Raw genomic sequence first — 19,199 nt, 5'->3', positions numbered from 1 at the left:
AAATCTACAATACCATTCTATTGTAGTACAAGGAACAATAAATGTCTCTATAACAGTTTCCAGTTATTAGTTTTCTGTGTTCAATTCTTCTGTCCCCTGGAGCTTACTGAAAGAGTGAAACATCCATTACCTTTTGTTAGCCAAAGAAACAACAGCTCCCCATTGCTGTCCTGAAATTGAAGTCAGTGGGAATCTGATGGTCAGATTCTCATCTTTGGGTTACTGTTCAGTTTCCTTAACAGTCCCAGGACAATAGGTAAAGGCTCCTGCCAGCAAGGAATGGGTTCCACAGAAATCCTGGGTATGGACATTTCTGGAGCATTGCACAGGATCCTTGCCTTTCTCCCTGAAGCTGCCAGTTCCACTGATCAAAGCTTACCAAAACAAGTGTTCTCATTGACATTAGTGGCTATAGATCAGATTCAAGCTCCCATATGGTTCATTTTACAAGGGATGTAAGTCTCATGCCTGTCAGGTTTCTGGAGGATTGTGAAGCGATCCCTTTGTGCACACCAGACAGACACCACCAGCTATCTCAAGATAGCTTTGCAGTCTAAATACCGCATCCTTTCCTCGCTCCCCTAGCAATGGGCCGTGAAAGTTTCTGAAGCAGCCCACTCCAGAGCAGCAAAGGATAACTTTGCTGGTTTTTACCTTAACAAGTTTACAGTTGCTGTCAGAGGCTGAAGGAAATTTGGCGGCGGGTAAGAAACCCCCCTCAAGTCTTGCTTACCGGCCGGATTTTTTGTGGTGGTGGTTTTCTTGGTGCAAAAGAAAGGAAAGACGAGGAGGCTGGTGGGAAGGAATACAGGCGAATGGGCAACACGGCTGACTGACTGGCGCTCAATTTTTCTTCTTCCTGACAGACTTTCCCACCAACATCCCCTCCGAATTCCAGGCTTCATCCTCTCTTTTCTGTCTCTTCTCCGCCCCACTTTCTAAGAGTACCACTCCCCTACCAAGCTTTTTCCAGCCAGCCATCCCTTCCCTTTTACAAGCGCAGGGGTCCCTCCTTTCTTCCCACCCCGCCTCCCGAAGCCTCTCTCCCCTCTTTTAGTGGGCTGCTCTCCCACGTGTCCGGCGATGCGCTGCTGCTCCCCACTGACAAGCAGGCAGGAGTGTTGCTCCGCCGCTCTCCTCCTTTTCTCTCTCTCCCCTCATTCTTCTCTCGGTGCGCCGGGTAGCCCCCTTTCCTCGGCTACTCTAGAGGTAGAAGCAGCAGCAGCAGCTTAAAAGGAGACCCTTTTTTATTTTTCCAGCCTATGCGATCTACGTGGAAAGCTGCTGCCTGCGTTAAACCTAGCCAGCGCCTTTGCTCCGCCCAGTTATTAGTAGCTCGCAGTTACTATTTTTTTGAGGCGGGCAATTTTGCCTCCCTCAGGAGAGTCAATAATTTAAGTTAACACGATCCATTTAGGGTGCGCTTCTTTCACCCACTCCTTTTATTTCCCCTTTTTCTTCCTCCTCCCCCCCGCAAAAAGCTGGACATCTCCTCACTTACTCTCCTGACGGTTTTCTTTTTAATCTGCGCGCCTTCCAGTTGCTCGGGAGGGACAGAAGGGGGGAAGGGAGGAGGATGCAACAGCACGAAGCGAGAGCGGCAGCAGCCCCCCTAGCCGCTACGACCCACAGCAGCGGCGAGTCTCTCTGAGGTGAAGGGAGGAGGAGAGAGAAAGGCCAGCAGCAACAGGAGCCGAAGGAGCAACGTTTTGTCTCGCTTAGAAGGGAAGCAGCCAAGGAAGAACTAAGTAGGGGCTCAAGCAGGAGCAAGTCGGAGCTTGGGGCTCGCGGCGGCACCTCAGGATTTTCCTTCTGGCAATGATGGGGAGACGACAGGGGCTCTATCTACAGCCTTATTTCCTCTGGCTAAGCTGTGTGGCGCTCTGGGCGCAGGGAGCGGCTGGACAAGCAAAGCAGCAGGAGGAGGTCCGCCCCATGGATGGAGCAGACGGCAGCAGCAGTTACCCTGCCTTGGGGAGCCTGGAAGGAGGCACAGCGTCTGCCGCCGCCGCCGCCGCCAACCGACTTCGCAGGAGAGGCCAGCAGGACGTACTCAGGGGGTAGGGAACCAGTGTTTCTTCACACGTACCACCACACAGGTAGGCCTGTCTCTCACAAACAGCCTTGGAGGAGGCGTATATAAACCTGTGTCTGGATCGTACCACTTTCAGACTGCAAGCCGGGAGAGTGAATGCCCCTTCATAGAAACTAAATGGATCAGACTCTGGATATAGAGCCAAGCTATATGTCAGGAAGCGGGCTCTAGCTGAACCTACTTCTAGACATGCTAGTTTTCTGGTTGTAGGTCTCCTCCCCACCTCAAAGAGCCTCTCATCCTGTGAGCCTCCACCTGCGTTCTGAAGCAGTACAGTTCAGACACAGGTTTATCTCCCTAATCATGCTGTTTGTGAGAACTAGGCCACACATGACGTTGTATATCAGCGGGCTATCCCCTGGAAAACCATCTCCTGCCTTCCAGCCTTTAAAGGCTCAAATATGTGTATGCAGTCTCGTCAGCAATGTTCTGGTGATCCATAGGCAAAATTCTCAAATGCCCCCTTTATTCTGCTTCCTCAAAACTTTCAGCTACCTCTGCTAACTGTCCCCTTCCAGTAAACACCTCTGTTCAGTGTATCTCCTTTCTTATATATTCCATAGTCATCTTTGGCTAAGGACCTTTATGTCTAAGACATAAATTCTTGTCCCTTACAGATACATTCTCCTTACTTGCACAACCCTATAAATACAGCCCCTGATTTCCAATGCTCCAATCCTAATGAATTATTTTTTGCATGCCCCTATCTTCCCTCCCCATAATCCACAACCACTCCCACAATATTTCTCTTTATTTCCCCTTCTTCAAGTGTTTCTATGCAACTCACAGGTTAATTCTCCTTACACTCAATCTTCATCCTGTAGCCCATTGGTTTTCAGCTGCTTCCTTGCCATCCATGATGTGTTGGTCCCTGATCAACTGCTCAGAGTTTCAGGCAGATTGCCATTGGCTGAAACTATTTTATCCTGTCTCTGTAAAGCCTACAGCCATTTCCTGATAACCGCCCCACAAAGGCTTTGCTCCCATGACCAGCTCTCTACAAAACATAATTCCCCCTTGAAATCAATGCCCAATCAATTAATTCCCAGCAAATGGTCTTTTAACTCAAACAAACCCTTACTCTTTCTTTCATGATTTGATTAACTCTGCCAGTGCTACCTTCACCTGCTAGCCTTACCTCCTGTAAGAACTTTTGTGCATAACATCCCATAAGCAATTCACAGTTGCCTGTGGGTGGCATCAAATCTAGGGACTAAAGATATTCTTTAAAACTCCCTTTCACCCTCCTTCTGTCCAGTACCCACACCTGGAGCTTGTTCCTCATGAGCTCTCTTTAAGCACAACAGTATACTGCAATTGTGGGCCTCTTGCACAGAATGTTACAGTTTTGAAGATGAAATGGTTTTCACTTATTTTCTATTTGACCTCCATAAGTCTCCAAAAGACTCCATAGAATACACAATATTACTCCAGAGTATCTCTCATAGCAACCACTAATTTACAGCTAGGTTTAACCGACAGCCATATTTCTTTTCATCTTGTCTTTACCATTCTGTTTTGTTAAAATGCAGTTGTATCCCAGTGGCCACCTCTTGATGCAGTTTGATTTCTCAGTCAGTCCTGCAAGATTCATCACATCTATGTGCATTCTCCTTCAAACTTGCAGATGCCTACATTTACTTGTGTACTCTACTCTGTGCTCTTTTTTAAATCTGCAATTGTTGCTTTTTTATGTCTACTGATTGACTTCATTTCAATGTTAATTTTAAATTTTGGTCCATCTTGGAAAGTTTTCATATTTTCTTGAGAGCAGTATAAAAAACATCTGGGTTTTGCAATAGAAAGTATATGTAGATACGACACTAATAGCATTACCAGTTGTGGCAAATATTGCTTCAGTTTCATGATCAGGGTTTAAAGGTCTTTGGTATAACAGTGTTGAAGGGTGAGTTCAATTAAAATCTGCTGAAGAAACAAGCTTTTTCAGATGGGGTGAAGGAGGCTTAAAAATGCTAGGTTGTAAAATGTATGAACAATCCTTTCTACTTTTTACTCTTTCTAATTTACCACTTGAAAATCAGATTTTCACATAAAATGTAATTCTTTGCCTTAAGATGTCTTTGGTGTGAATTTTTCACTATTTGTGAAGTAGTGACAGCAAGCATGCATTTGGTCCATTGTTCCTTTCCTTGGTTTCAGAATTGCTTAAAATGAAACTTTACTAAGTGCTTATTACTTAGTCTCCTTTTTATTTTTATTTTGTTAGAGGTGGTTTTTTAGCTCTTGGAGGGAAGGATTTGGTGAAATGTTTGTTTTATTAAGAAATCTGAGAGCTCTATAAAAAATAGGCTGTGTGTTGTTTCTGTGGCCAATGCATTTTTTATTCTGCAGAGTTAAAATTTGAATGGCTGTTTCCATTGACCTATATTTTTGTGTACACACTTGTTTGCATATGACAGGCCAAATGTGTGTGGCTCCAGATTCCACTCCTACTGTTGTCCTGGATGGAAAACACTTCCTGGGGGAAATCAGTGTATTGTTCGTAAGTGTTTGGCTTCAGATTTTACAACCTCTGGGTAATAATCTGTCCAACAGACTTCTTTGAATTTTAATTAATTACACTAAGGAATTAATTTACTCTGGCTGCTAAGTTTAGGCTTCCATTTTGTTTTTAAGAAATATACACTGCCTCACAAGAAATATTGACAGTACAGTAATAAAAATCCATTGATCAAAAACGCTCTTTTACAGATTCATAAATCAAGCAATAAAAACTTTAAATAGAAATAGACAAATACTAAGCAAAGTAGGTTGTAGTTTATCACAGACAGAGTTACCCAGGAATGATATTACGTCTAGGGCTGTTTGCTTTTTTTGTTTGTTAGTTTGGGGTTGTGTTCTGATAGATTTAGATTAGATTATCTAAACATGTATTTAATAACTTCATGATTGTTTATTTGGCCAAGCTGTCTATTGTGCTGAGCTATATGACAATTGATATGATTCTACACAAAGATGCAAGTCAGCTGAACTGTGGTTTAGACTTGCCAGGAGTGAGCCCTACGACCTGTGGCTAAGGTCACAGCTCAGCTCATGAACTTCGGAAAAATAATACAGTTCATTTGGGCATTTGCAGACTGGGCTTTTCTTTCTCCATTTATTAACACTATCCAGCACCGACTGTCCCTGAGATTTAGACAGGTTCCAGATTAGGAAGTATGGTGGTTCAAGAAGATTCGAGTTTTATAACACAATTCAGTGCAAGCTTAGTCAAAAGGAAAATGCTATGTTCAATGAGACTTACTCTCAGGAAAGTGTATAGTACGGCAGCCTAAGTCTCATTGAACTTAGCAGGGTTTATTTCTGAGTAGGCATGCTAGGATTGAACTGTTAGTGTGCTTAATGGTCTGAGCCTACGAGTTGCTGCACTGTCACAGCAACAGTTTATAAAAATAGGTGCTACACCTCCAGTGCTGGTGTAGGGGCACAATCCATCACCTTACACTGATGCTAAGGTCTAATCCTCAACCCCAGTACTAATGCAGTAATAGTCAACAGTGCTGCTACAGTACTTCTTTCCAGTCCCTGAACAGTGTAGAACCAGGACTAAGAGCTGTTGAAGATGTTCTAAATTCTTCTTGATAGTGCATTCCTGTTTATCAATTATAATTCATATTCTGGTGCTCCATTCAGCAAATTAAGAAAATCTGAAGAGGGGAGTGAAATTGTAAACTTAGTTGTGAAAGACTTCTGTTATTATTCTGACTCATTGACTTTTTCATTTGTGTATTTACCATGACTCTCTAGTTGACGTTAACGTTAACTGTGCCATATATCATAGATGAGTGTGACTAACCTTAGGTTACCTCAGGGTTTCAGAGACAAAGTATAACTGTATATCTCCTAACCTAGAAAACAGTATGTAGCTGGCTAACAATAGCAAGGGCACAGACGTGTGTTTAACTCAATATTTATTATATTTTTTCAAGTGGTGGAAAGCTGACCTTAATGTTTATTTTATCTCTGTTCTCAGCTAGGAAATCTTTGCACACACAAACTTTCATTTATAATACAGCCCAATCTGCATTTTCACATGTGATGCTTAAATTGGCTCTGGCTTAAATTGGTATGTAATACAAATGTAAAACCTATATAGGCTACAGTATACATTCATGTTTTGTTTTGTGTTATATCCCATATTAACAACATTCATTGTTACACTATGCACAAAATACCACAAAGGGTCTCAAAGGCATATGTAAATATCCACTCAGCTTCACATACAAAAATCCATTCAGAATATGCTGCTGCTGCATGGAAAAGGGTTAATACAGATGGGGTGTTGGAGTATAGAGGTGATCAGCCTAAGTATTCTCCATCAATCCTTTGAAAACCCACTAGAAGTTAGATAACAATTTTGTTGTATTCATGTGGAATTCCTTGTTCTATCCCTGTTTCTAAAAACAAACACTACAATCTAATTGAAGGTTACAATCCTGTGCTTGTTTACCTGGAAGCAAGCTCAAAAGGACAGTGGATTTTCTTCTGAGTAAACATGCATAGACTTGAACTGTGCAAGCACTAATATCACCTTTCCATTATGTATCATTTCTATTGCACTTTAAATGTACAAAATTCTTTATTTGCAATGTGGTAGCTGAAAGAATTTGCTCATCTTTTAAGAATGGCATATTAAGCTAGAAAATATTGTATTGTCTCTAAAATGAGGTCAGAGATTAAATGTAAAGTTAGTATTCCTAGAAAGTGTTTCAATGAACCATATCTCAGAAATAAGCATTTACCAACATCTCCTTGTTTCATGTCCAGAGATAATGATGTATTTTTACAACAAGGATTTTTATAGGGGCTTCAAAGGCTCTGACTTTAAACGTTGTCTCCTGAATGCTTTGGTTAGAAAAAGTCAACATTTAGGATTGTTTGAAGATACCATTATCAACTAGAAAGCCATAGCTTAGTCTTATCAGGGCTAAAACCAGAGCTTGGAAAAGTTACTTTTTTGAACTACAACTCCCATCAGCCCAATCCAGTGACCATGCTGGCTGGGGCTGATGGGAGTTGTGGTTTTAAAAAGTAACTTTTCCAAGCTCTGGCTAAAACAGACCTAATGTTAAATGTGTGAATGGATTTAATGTATCTGCTTTTTATTATCAAAATCAGCCATGGGGAGTGTAGGAGGAATGGGACTGTGACATGAGTGGAGTGGATATAGCATCCTTCCACATCATGGCCCCAATGACTCCCTTCCCATTCTCTGCCACAAGGGTATGATTAGCCCTAGGAGGGAAACTTCCATTGGCACCAGTGTGTGGAGGATATTCAGTGGGACTGCAGCATAGCAGGAAAGGATTAAACCTTGTCTCCTCCCATGCCATGGTCCTGATCCAACTTGTCCCTGTCTACCTTGTGGCTATTATTTTGATTGCAAAAACAGATGTCTTGATGTATGTATGCACGTAAGAGCACATCTGTTTTGCCTCTCAGCCTTTATACTACATGCAAAAATAAAATGTCACTCCATTATTTCAGATTACATTGATTTCCAGATTGACTTTGTGTTATCTGTATTTAGTTTACATATCTCTTCTTAGAGAAGTAATTTTTTATGCTACAGTCTAAGGCCATCAGAGTAGAGACTATCTTTACAGCCCTGTTTTACTAGCAATGAAGGAAGCATAAAAATAAACATAAAACCAAACATAAAGGCAGTTTGTGTTTCGGTATATATGCTGTTGCTTACATTCTTGAAAGTTTTTGACACATTTAAGCAATAATTGATTTTGTTTGCCAGTGTTTGTTCAGCAATTTAAAATATACAACTGTTTTGATGCATTATTTTCTTCCACAGCAATTTGTAGAAATAGTTGTGGTGATGGATTTTGTTCTCGTCCTAACATGTGCACTTGCTCCAGTGGACAGATTTTGCCAACCTGTGGATCAAAATTGAGTAAGGCCTAAATATTTATTTATTTATTTTATTATTCATTAATAAATTTCCATTTTTAAAGTTTAGGGATAAAAATATTGTGCAACATTTTATACTAGGGTTTTGTCTAAAAATAGATGAATAACTAAGTTCACGAGAAATTTATCTCCGTCATCCTCCCTGCCCTCTTCTGGATGAGATGTGCTGTTTTGCATATAGGAGTTTCCTGCTGCTCACTTTTCATAATGCTATGTCTCTGGAATGCCCTCCCAGGAGAGGTCTGCCTTGGTCCATTGCTACTTGCCATCACAGTGAACAGTGAAAACAAGTTATTAAATAAAGTGTGCATGGAAAATGTAACTTGGTTTTATGCTGTTCTGCTAATTCAGTTTTCTGCTGGGGGACTTTTTTACTCATGTAGTTCGTATTAAAAATAATTTTAATAATATATTATTTTTGAATTCTCTTTTTGCCAGAAAAGCAAGATACTAGCAATGCAAACCTATGCATGCTTACTCAGAAGTAAGTCCTATTGAGTTAATGGGTCTTACTAACAGGTAGCTGGGTGTAGGATTACAGCCTCAGATTTAATGAAGAATATGTAGCAAGGTAATAATAAATCAATATTGGATCAAGATGAAGGAGGTGTGAAAATTGAAGGGAGAAATATTAATAATATAAGATATGCAGACAATACCATACTACTAGCAGAAACCAGTAATGATTTGAAATGAATGCTGTTGAAAGTTAAAGAGGAAAGCCCAAAAGCAGGACTACAGCTGAACGTCAAGAAGACTAAACTAATGACAACAGAAGCTTTATGTAACTTTAAAGTTGACAATGAGGACAATGAACATGTCAAGGATTATCATACCTTGGCACAGTCATTAACCAAAATGGAGACAATAGTCAAGAAATTAAAAGAAGGCTAGGACTGAGAAGGGTAACCATGAGAGAACTAGAAAAGGTCCTCTAATGCAAAGATGTATCATTGAACACCAAAGTCAAGATCATTCAGACCATGGTATTCCCTATCTCTATGTATGGATGTGGAAGTTGGACAGTGAAAAAAGTAGATAAGAGAAAAATCAACTCATTTGAAATGTGGTGTTGGAGGAGAGCTTTGCGGATACCATGGACCGCAAAAAAACACAAGTAATTGGGTGTTAGAACAAAAATGATGAAACTGAGGTCATAATACTTTGGACACATAATGAGAAGACATGATTCACTAGAAAATACAATAATTCTGGGAAAAACAGAAGGGAGTAGCAAAAGAGAAAGACCAAACAAGAGATGGATTGATTCTATTAAGGAAGCCACAGACCTGAACTTACGAGATCTAAACAGGGTGGTTTGTAACAAATGCTATTGGAGGTTGTTGATTCATTGGGTCGCCATAAGTCGTAATCGACTTGAAGGCATGTAACACACACACGCACATTTGTAAATTATTTTGTGTATCTGGAACAATAAAGAAAAAGACTGAGAATGAATGGGATGGGACAAGATTAATATAAAGAAATGGAAAAAGAAATTGTAGTAAGAATGGTAAAGACATTTGAGATAAAAGATAAAAGGGATTCAAAATAACAGATATCTAGAGGGGAAGGTGTAACGATTTAAGAAGATGATATAATCAGTGAAATTAGAGGAATTGAATATGACACTCTAAAGATGAAAGTTATAGTTGGCTTGATTTCTTACTGCACCATGTCCATTATGTGTTTGCAAGAAAATTCTCACCCAAGCACATGATTCAGAGAAGAGAAGGGGAGACAGAAAAATCATGTGTCATGAACACAGTGGCAGTGGGGGAGGAGACACAGATTTTAAGGAGAGAAAGTGGGAGGGAAGTGCATACAAGAGATAGGGTGAGAGATTCTCCAGTGTTTTGTTAACAGGTTGGGGGCAGAGTTATGCATACGTTTCAATTTACTGCAGGTCTTTAGGTTAAAATAACTGTCTTAAATCAGTTTTAAGATTACAGCAAAATCCTTACAGTTAACATGGTGCTAAAATATGTGATGCATTTTTATGATGGTTATTTTCTATTTATTTTTTTAATTAATACCTATCACAAGTATTTGGACAGCCTTGAAATATCATTGCCTACTTTCTTAATATTTGTGCTTTTTAAAGTTGCATTTGGCTATTTGCTATAAAATTAGTTATTAATACAAATTTTAAAATATTGTTTATGTTTTTCTGTAGTACAACAGTGCAATATCAGATGCATGAATGGTGGTACCTGCCTAGATGACCAATGCCAATGCCAGAAGGGGTATATTGGTACTTATTGTGGACAACGTAAGTAGCTACTTCGACAATCAGGGTGATCCTTGCTCATGCATGCTAATCCCATGAATTCAAATATTTAAGAATTAGAGCTTAGCAAAGTCCTATCTAGTCTAGCACGCTGTCTTCATTAGTGATCAGCAGCTGTCTCTGACAAAGATGTATGCAGGACATGATTGAGCTAAATATTCTGTATAGTACTCCCTTGTAATGAGAAGCACAGGGCTGACCCTACCATTATGCAGAATCAGGTAGTGTCTCTAGGCAGCTGATTTTGGGTGACGAAAGGGAAGCAACTTGTTAATTATTAAAAGCATTAGTGTTGCATTTTTACTGCTAGGGAAGTGGAGAGGTGCTTGTAGGGTTTTCTGCCTCAGCTACTTAGATAACTTGAATAGAGTTGGGTCTTATGCACCTTGACTAGGGGAAAGGTGGTCTCCTGGAACACCATTTGCTGTTCCACTTAAGGTAGCAAAATGTCTTGGGCTAGTCCTGGAAAGGTATGCTGCCTGTGAACAGAAAGGTACTATTTTTAGCTATTATGGTTAACAGTAAGTGATGTATCCTCCATAAATGTTGTATAATTCTTTTTCAAAATAATCTATCGTCAATTTGCAGGTAAACAAAATTGGTTGAAAATGAAGTGCATTTAGTCACACAAGCAAAGCAAAAGTGCATAGTCGGAGTAAGGAGCAAAGGCATTGTATATTCCAATGTTCTGTGGTGTTCCATCTAGATATAGGAGACCTAAGTTCAGGTTTCTCTTCAGTTATGAAACCCATTGGGTTTGCTACAGAGATCAAATGCTCCTTCTGGAAGGAGTTTGTTATACAAATGTAGCTAGTAATAACAATGTTAATCTGTATGGGCAACATTAGTAGTATTGTATAACAATGCATGGTCTGCACTGAGAATTCTGTGGTCTGTGTTAGAAAACGGTATGCAGTTTGAGGGAAGGTTTAGTGGAGCCTTCCCCTACAAGGTACCCTCCAGATGTTTTTGACCACAACTTTCACCAGCCTCAGCTACCTAAGCATAGCTATATTCCAAAACATCTGGAGGGAACCAGAAGACTAGTTTATTGTGAAGGGTTCAACGGAATAATTGTGGCTACCTGTCAAGGAACACTTGACAAAGCTTTATTGATTTTATAATTACGGACTGTAAAGAAGGAGAAGGTCCCATATTAGAATGCCATACAAAGAGTATCATCTGCACAGGATCAGTTTATTACTCATATCATTCTGTTGAATAAGTTCTGTTAGGACTGTAATGGAAATTTAAAAATTGGGTGTCCCCAAAAATGATTAAATGACCCTTTTATAGAGTTGATTCATTGGACTTAAAAACAACAGTGTGCACATTAAAGTATGTTTTAATGTTGCTTATATATTATTTGAATTTGGGTTTCTTCCTTCCAATCACAAAACTCCAGACACTGCTCCATAGTTGCTATGAAGCACACAAACATGTTCTTTTCAAGAGAATGTTCTTAAAAACAGCTAAAAAGAATCCCTAATTATTTAGTTTGCCAGTGTAACATATTGTGTAGTTTATTTAACAGGACCTTTGAGGAGTAGAATGGGGATGAGAGTAGGATTCAAAATGTTCCATGTTAAATTGAAGAAGCTCAGACTTCACAGTGAGATAGAGGAGTAGTTGTTCATGTGTACCTCTGCTGAATCTCTGTTCTGTAGAATGTTCCTTTCCATTCCTTATAAAGCTGTACTGCCATCTGTGAAAACGAGTGGCTGTGACTCTATAGACACTTTGTTTCACAAATTACAGCTTGCCCCAAAAGGTAGGGGATGACTTATGGAACAGCAGGCAGAACTGGAGTTTACTCAATTTATAACATACATTTCCTTCATTTACTGAATTTATAACCCCCCTTCTCATTCTGTGCAGGCTGTTCAGACAGCCAATGATAGATACTAATGAAGAAGTAAGCAAAGGCTTTGTTTCCCAAAGCAGGCTTTGATCCTCCTTGGATAGAATGTAAAAGATTCCAAAGGCCAATTTCTAATCTCTTTGTCTACAAGCACTGGTACCAGGATTTAGGTAGATTAACACAGAGCCTCACACAAGTGGTACTGCCTTTGCCTACTGCTGCTGCTTAGCTGATTTTGTGGAGGAAGGGAGTGGAATGCATTCCAGAGCAGCTAGAATTCCTTTTCATTCTCATGAAATCAGAAATGTAGAAAACAGAGTATGTAGGATGCATTCAAATATAATATCAATCATGGTTTGGCATTACTACTACAAGTAGAGCATAGCCTTGGACACTTCTGTTCCGCTCTCATTCTTCCCCCCTTCCAAGTTCATATGCCACAATTTCCAAACTTCCTTCTGGACTCTTAGCAAACCATCATTTGACTGTAAACCAAGATCCCAGACCATGATTTGATTCTGGTTTAAGAACAAACTATAGTTTGCTCAGGTTACCATGTTTCGATGCAACAGCAAAGTATGATTTGTGATTAATCCAGTTTAGAAATTGCAGCATGCAAACGTATGAGAGAGAGGAGAGTGTGTGCAATATCAAGGCTTGACTGCTCATTCATTTTAACACCAAACCACTGCTTGGTATTATGTCTGAGTATGCTTGACTAGTCTTTATTGTCCATATAGAAAGAGTGATATAATCGGAACTTAGGGAAAGAAGGGTAGGTACTAGTTGGACAGAATTCCCCTTTTCTCCCTTTGCTGGCCCCAAAGATCTCTCTGTTATTTTTCATGTTGTAGCTTATTGCTCCATCCCTCCTCTTTTCATGGTTCAGTGGTAGAGTATCTGTGATGCATGCAGAAGGTCCCAGGTTCAATCCATGGCTTCTCTAGGTAGGGCTGGGACAGATTCCAGTCTTCAGACCATGATGAGCAACTGCCAGTCAGTGTAGACCTCTGTTCTTCAACCTTGGGTCCCCAGATGTTGTTGGACTACCACTCTCATCATCCTTGGCCAATGGCTAAGCTGACTGGGATTTATGGGAGTTGTAGTCTGACAACATCTAGGACCCAAGGCTGAAGAACAGTAGTGTAGACAGTGCTGAGCTAGATGGATCAATGATCTGACTTGGTAGTTGGTATAAGGCACTTTCCTATGTTCAAGGTTTTGGGGAAGGGCAGTGAGTCAGTGGTAAGCATCTGTCTTGCAAGCAAAAGGTCCAGGTTCAATCCCTGACATCTCCAGGAATGGCTGGGAGATACTCCAGTCTGAAACTTTGGAGAGCTGCTGCCAGTCTCTGTAGATGATACTGAGCTGTATGGACCATTTATTTGACTTTGTATAAGGCAGCTTCCTATGTTCATTCTCTCTGCTGTTCCATTGCTCTGCTTGCCCTTGCTCTTTTTATTTCAGTTACATGATTTTCAGTTAATTAAAATACAAAATACTTTAGGGGGAAAAAGCCCAACCGGGGGACCTCACCAACAACCCAATGAGTGTGGCCATGGAATTCTGACTGACAGTTGGATGGGGGGGGGGAATGAAAAATCTCTGTGTGTGTCATGAAATACCCATGAGAAGGGCATGGCTGACAGATTGGATCAGTAAACAGGAGCACTCCACACTGCAGCATTATGTTGTAGATCCCACTTGTGTACACTGAATTGCAGTTCACATAAAAATTAGACAAATATTATTCTTTTAGATTATCGCAATGTATACATTAGTTAAATATACTGTACTTGAGATTTAAAAATAATGTTCCACATGGTATCGTAATTCATTCATTGTACAAAAAACACAGAAGTGTTGTCCTACGTGCATAGATGAGTAAAAGGTAATTCAATTTAATGAGACCTGATAAAGAGTAGAATGTCCCAAGATAACAGTGCATTTTTATGTATTTTCCCTTGTAATATAAGGGGATAGTTCTAGCATACTTCAAAGTTCTGCCCTCCTTTTTTCCTTTAGTATAAGTGATTTATTCACTCCCTGCTTCTATGTTGTTTTGGCACAGGAAAGCTGAATGCTTTCAAAACCTGACCATAAGCTATGGGGGTCTGAGTTGAAAAACTGCCTAAAAATATTCAGACCAAATCACTTCTAGCTGTTGCTTTAGGAAGTTGTTAAGACAGTGGAACCTCTTATGCTTGCAATCTGCTGTGTAACAGTGAAACTATTAAAGATGCAGATACTTTTCACACTTTATAGATTGTACTACAATATGTACTAGTGAATGAACTTCAGTTTATTTCATTTTAGGGTATCTCTTAATTGCAGTTCAGCAAAAGGGAAGTTCCCAGAATGACCTAGCACAAGAATGGTCTCCAAGTTCTTGCAGAAACTATTTTTTCCAGAGTTCAAAATAGATTAGCTCAAAAAACCCAAAGTATTTCAAATACAAATGGACAATTGTGTGGTGGAAAAACAAAGAAAATAGATAGGGCAATTTTTCCTTTTTCAAGGTCTATTCTGGAATATATATGTTAAGAAAATGCAAACTTTGAATAAGCAAAAGAGTCAATAACCTGTAATAAGAAAGGAAGTCTATATGCTGTCATAATTTTCCACTTTAGAATATAAATAAAAGCAACATGTATTTTGTTGCAGTCTATTCTGAGATGCACAAGTTACATAATCAACAAAAGGCAATTGCTTTTTCAAATTACTGATTTTAATTACATTATTATTGCTGCCCGTACTTCTGTGCATTTTATTTCCCTCTCACTTCACTGTTTACAGTTCTACCCCTGTTACCCCCACCCTCATGCAGAACAACACTTCATGCACTTGATGGCTTATTATTATTTATTTATTCATTTATTTATTTATATCCTGCCATCCTTCCAACACTGGAACTTGCGGCAGCTTCCAGATAAAAACACATAAAACATACAAAATCTACATTAAAATAGAATTAAACTATATCCAATATTAAAACCATTCAAACTGATAGCTAAAAGAGGATCAAAGCCAATTTAAAATAATGATATTCGGCTGATGCCATAATAACATTGTTAGGGTCGTGACCAACAGTGGTTGCTTCCAGATTAACTGTTTGTTGAGTATTCACACTGTCTTGTTTGTGGAGAGGCTGTGTGGCATAGCATCAAGCAGGTGTCATCCCACATTTTCTCTGAGGGTTTTTGTTTTCGGAATCTTGTTGTGCAGTAGAGCCAAATCCACTTTAATTATGCAATATGAATTTGCCAGTATGTGACTAAATCCCACCTGTGAAATAGCCACAGTCTGGAAGTGGATGGTGGCAAGGATTCCAACAAGGTAACAGTGAGGGAAGCAATCTTTAGTGATTTCCTCCTTCCCCCTGCAGCACCAGAACCCTCCCTAAGTCTGCTCTGGAGGATTGGAGGACCCTCCAGAACAGGTGCGGAGGGAGGCAGAGGCTGCAGGGGGAAGAGAGAATCATTGACAATTTCTTCCTTCCATGTTCCACTGACAGAAGCTTTACCATCAGGTGAGTGATATCATTGGTTATAACCCTCTGTATTTAAGGTGCCACAAAGCTCTTTGTTTTTGTTGCTGACACAACTAACCCTCTGAAGTTCCTTTTTCACTCTCATGCTTATTCAAAATTTGTATTTTCTTAACATGCGTGTATAAGAACAGAACAACCGGGCCAAGTTCAAGGTTCTAGTTTTGGTGTACAAAGTCCCGTACAGCTCGGGACCAGGATACCTGAAAGACCGTCTTACTCCTTATATACCCAGCCGATCACTGTGCTCTGCAGGTGAGGGCCTCCTGCAGATACCATCTTATCAGGAAGTCCATTCTGCACAACATAGGAAATGGACCTTTAGTGTGGTGGCACCTACCCTGTGGAATTCCTTCCCCTTGAATATTAGGCAGGCACCATCTCTGCTATCTTTTGAGGTGCCTTTTGAAGACTCTCCTCTTTCAACAAGCCTTTTAAGTTGAGACTTATCCCAGGCTGCGTCTGTGTTAGAATTGCTTTTAATATGTTTTCTTTAATAATGTTTTTAACCCTTTTTTTTAAAAAAGATGTTTTTAAAGCTTTTCTTAAAAATGTTTTTAAAGTTGGTTTTGTTTTAATGTATTTTAAGGTCTTTTTATGATGTTTTAAAGTGTTTTTAGTATTTGTTTGCCACCCTGGGCTCCTGCTGGGAGGAAGGGTGGGATATAAATCAAATAATAAATAAATAAACAAAACTTGGGAAAAAACCCTAGATAAATGTCCCTGCCTGTTCACAGGTGCATTTTATAAAACTTACAAAACTGCCTGATGAAGGGCCATCTGTGGCTTGAAACTTGTTGGCCATTTTAAACTGCTGTGTCTACTTATGGGGGGTGAATATTACCTCATTACCCATTTGGATTGGCTGTGACTGACCCCCCTGCAGGGGTGGAGGACCAGTTGTATTGGAGACTTATGAAATCTGAAGGATTTCTGAATGCTCTGGGGGATTTTCCAGGTAGCATGGCTGGTGCTCATGTAAAGGCTGTAGTTTCACTGTGGGACAACAACGTGATAGCTCCTCTGCACCTTCTCTGGCCAAAGGGAGTCTGAGAGGCTCCTTAGTTTATCGAGGAGCTGTGGGCGATGAAGCAGGCCAGGCCTCAGCTAGAGCACAGGCAGTGCAAATCCTGGTGTGAATCTGATCAAAGAGAGGTATGAGTACATAGCTGTTCCTACCACATGGCAATGGCAGCAGCAAAGAGAGCATGTCTCCTGTCCTATGTTGCATCCTCAGTGAATCACCCAACAGAGCTGTTTAGAGTTGTAAACCAGCTGGTCCAGACCAGTGTGCTATCATTAACAATGTATCACTCAATAGCCTATTATGACAGATTTGCAAATCACTTTGAGGGGGAAATTGATTCATGCTGAATTTGATGCCACAGTTGCTTCAAGCTTGTGGGAGGTCCCTAGAACACCATTAACTTATAGTTTCTGGCATCAGTTTCTGTTGTTGCAGTCCGGGTATGTGGACAGGATGCTTGCAGCAGTGAGGCCAACTATGTGCCCTCTTGATACCTGCCCATCATGGTTGGTAAAATCTAGTAGAATGGAATTAACTGGATTCTTCACTATGGGAAGAAGTTACGTCCACTGCCTTGAAAGAGGTAGTGATGCGACTCCTCTTGATGATGTTCTACCTGGATCCAGAGGTCTTAGTCCTCTCAGCCAATTTTGGTATCATTGACCATGGTATCCTTCTGGAGTGACTGAAGGAGGTGGGAGCTGGAGGTACTGTATTGCATTGGTTCTGTTCCTACCTACAGGACTGCTACCAGAAAATAGTGCAAGGAGATAGTTACTAGGCTCCATGGCTTTTGGCCTGTGGAGTCCTACAAGGGTCCATTCTGTCCCCTGTGCTTATTTAACATCTATATGAAACCATTGGGAGCTGTCGTGCAGGGATTTGGAGCATGGCGTCACCAGTATGCTGATGACACAGAGCTCTATCTCTCCATTCCATCTGAATCAAGAGAGGCTGTTAGAGAAGTGTCTAGAGGTAGTGATGGGCTGGATGGCATCCAAGAAACAGAATGAATCCTGATAAGACAGAAGTGCTGTGGGTAGGTGGTTCCCATGTCCTAGAATTAAGTGTATGACCTGTTCTGGGAGGGGTTGTACTCCCCCTGAAGCAGTAGGTTCAAAGTCTGGGAGTACTCTTGGATTTCAGCTTGTCCCAAGTGGCTTCTGTGGCTAGGAGTGCATATCCCAGCTGAGACTGATTCACCAGCTATGGCTGTTCCTGGACCAGGATAGCCTGGCCTCAGTTGTTCATGCACTGGTGGCTACCCTTTTGGACTACTGTAATGCTCTGACCTGTGACAGGGCCTTTTCAGTGGTGGCTCCCCATTTGTGGAATGCCCTCCCACATGAGATGTGTCTGTCCCCATCATTATTGACTTTCAGGAGGAATTTGAAAATATTTTTGTTTACCCAGGCATTTGATGGCTGAAGGGGACTGTTCCTGGCAACATGAAAATAACTGATGGAAAAATGTTTTAAACTGTCTTTTACAATATTTTTAACTGTGTTTTGGAATGTTTTTGTTTGTTTTTAGCATATTTTTCTTTTTATTGTTTTGTATGTTTGCCGCCCTAGGCATCGCATCCAACTCCTTGCTCAATGCAGGAATCCAACTTAAAGCATAACCAACATGTGGCTGTTATTTAAATTTATTAAACAAATAAATCTTTCATCACAATAGATTCCAGGGCAGGGTACAGAATATACTTACATAAAATCACTCAGGCCCATTCTTCTTCTGTTCTATGCTAGGACCAATTTCACACAATCCATTTATTCCACTATTATTCCACTTTCAACAATCATGGCTTCCTGCAAAGAATCCTGGGACACAGAGATTGTGAAGGGTGCTGAGTGTTTTTCAGAGACCCCTATTCCCCTCACAGAGCTATGGTTCCCAATGTTATCTGGGAAGGGGGACTGACTATCATACCACTCTGCAACTGTAGTTCTGTGAGGAGAATAGAGGTCTCCTAAGAACTCTCAGCACCCCTCGCAAACTAACTTTCCCAGGATTCTTTGGGAGAATTCATGACTGTTAAAGTGGAATAATAGTGAAATAAATGCATAGTGTGAATGTTGCTTGTGTGCATTCACTCATTCATTGAACACACACTCTTTTTATAACATTTTCCATGGTTGCTGTTGGCCACAATGGTAACCAAGTATGAGGGCAAAAATGCAACACGTTCCTTTGTTGGTGAAACAAAGATAATAATAATAATAAAATTTTATTTTTGAGTCGCCTATCTGGCCGAGTTAACGGCCACTCTAGGGGACGTACAACATACAATACAATACAATAAAATCAATGAGGACCACAATTCATCTAAAACCCCATTCTTCAGATTAATAACCACATTAAAAACTAACCCATCCCAGAGATCCCATAGGCCTGCCTGAACAGCCAGGTCTTCAGGGCCCGGCGGAAACCTAT

The 19,199-nt window shown here is 40.4% G+C and overlaps 1 protein-coding gene across 1 annotated transcript in view; it reads left to right on the top strand.

The window, feature by feature from the left end:
• Positions 1-1,111: 1,111 nt before the first annotated feature.
• Positions 1,112-19,199, top strand: part of FBN2 (fibrillin 2) — a 419,303-nt gene continuing 401,215 nt past the window's right edge. Inside the window, exons 1-4 of the mRNA XM_061625313.1 lie at positions 1,112-2,060; positions 4,516-4,598; positions 7,923-8,021; positions 10,215-10,310. Of these exons, the coding sequence (XP_061481297.1) occupies positions 1,819-2,060; positions 4,516-4,598; positions 7,923-8,021; positions 10,215-10,310 (520 nt within the window). The 5' untranslated portion in view covers positions 1,112-1,818. The remainder of the gene's footprint in view (positions 2,061-4,515; positions 4,599-7,922; positions 8,022-10,214; positions 10,311-19,199) is intronic.

The sequence above is a fragment of the Rhineura floridana genome, chromosome 1 (genome assembly GCF_030035675.1).
Source record: "Rhineura floridana isolate rRhiFlo1 chromosome 1, rRhiFlo1.hap2, whole genome shotgun sequence".
Classification (NCBI taxonomy): domain Eukaryota; kingdom Metazoa; phylum Chordata; class Lepidosauria; order Squamata; family Rhineuridae; genus Rhineura; species Rhineura floridana.
Note: the sequence above shows the minus strand (reverse complement) of the source record. Positions and strands in the feature narration are given on the sequence as shown.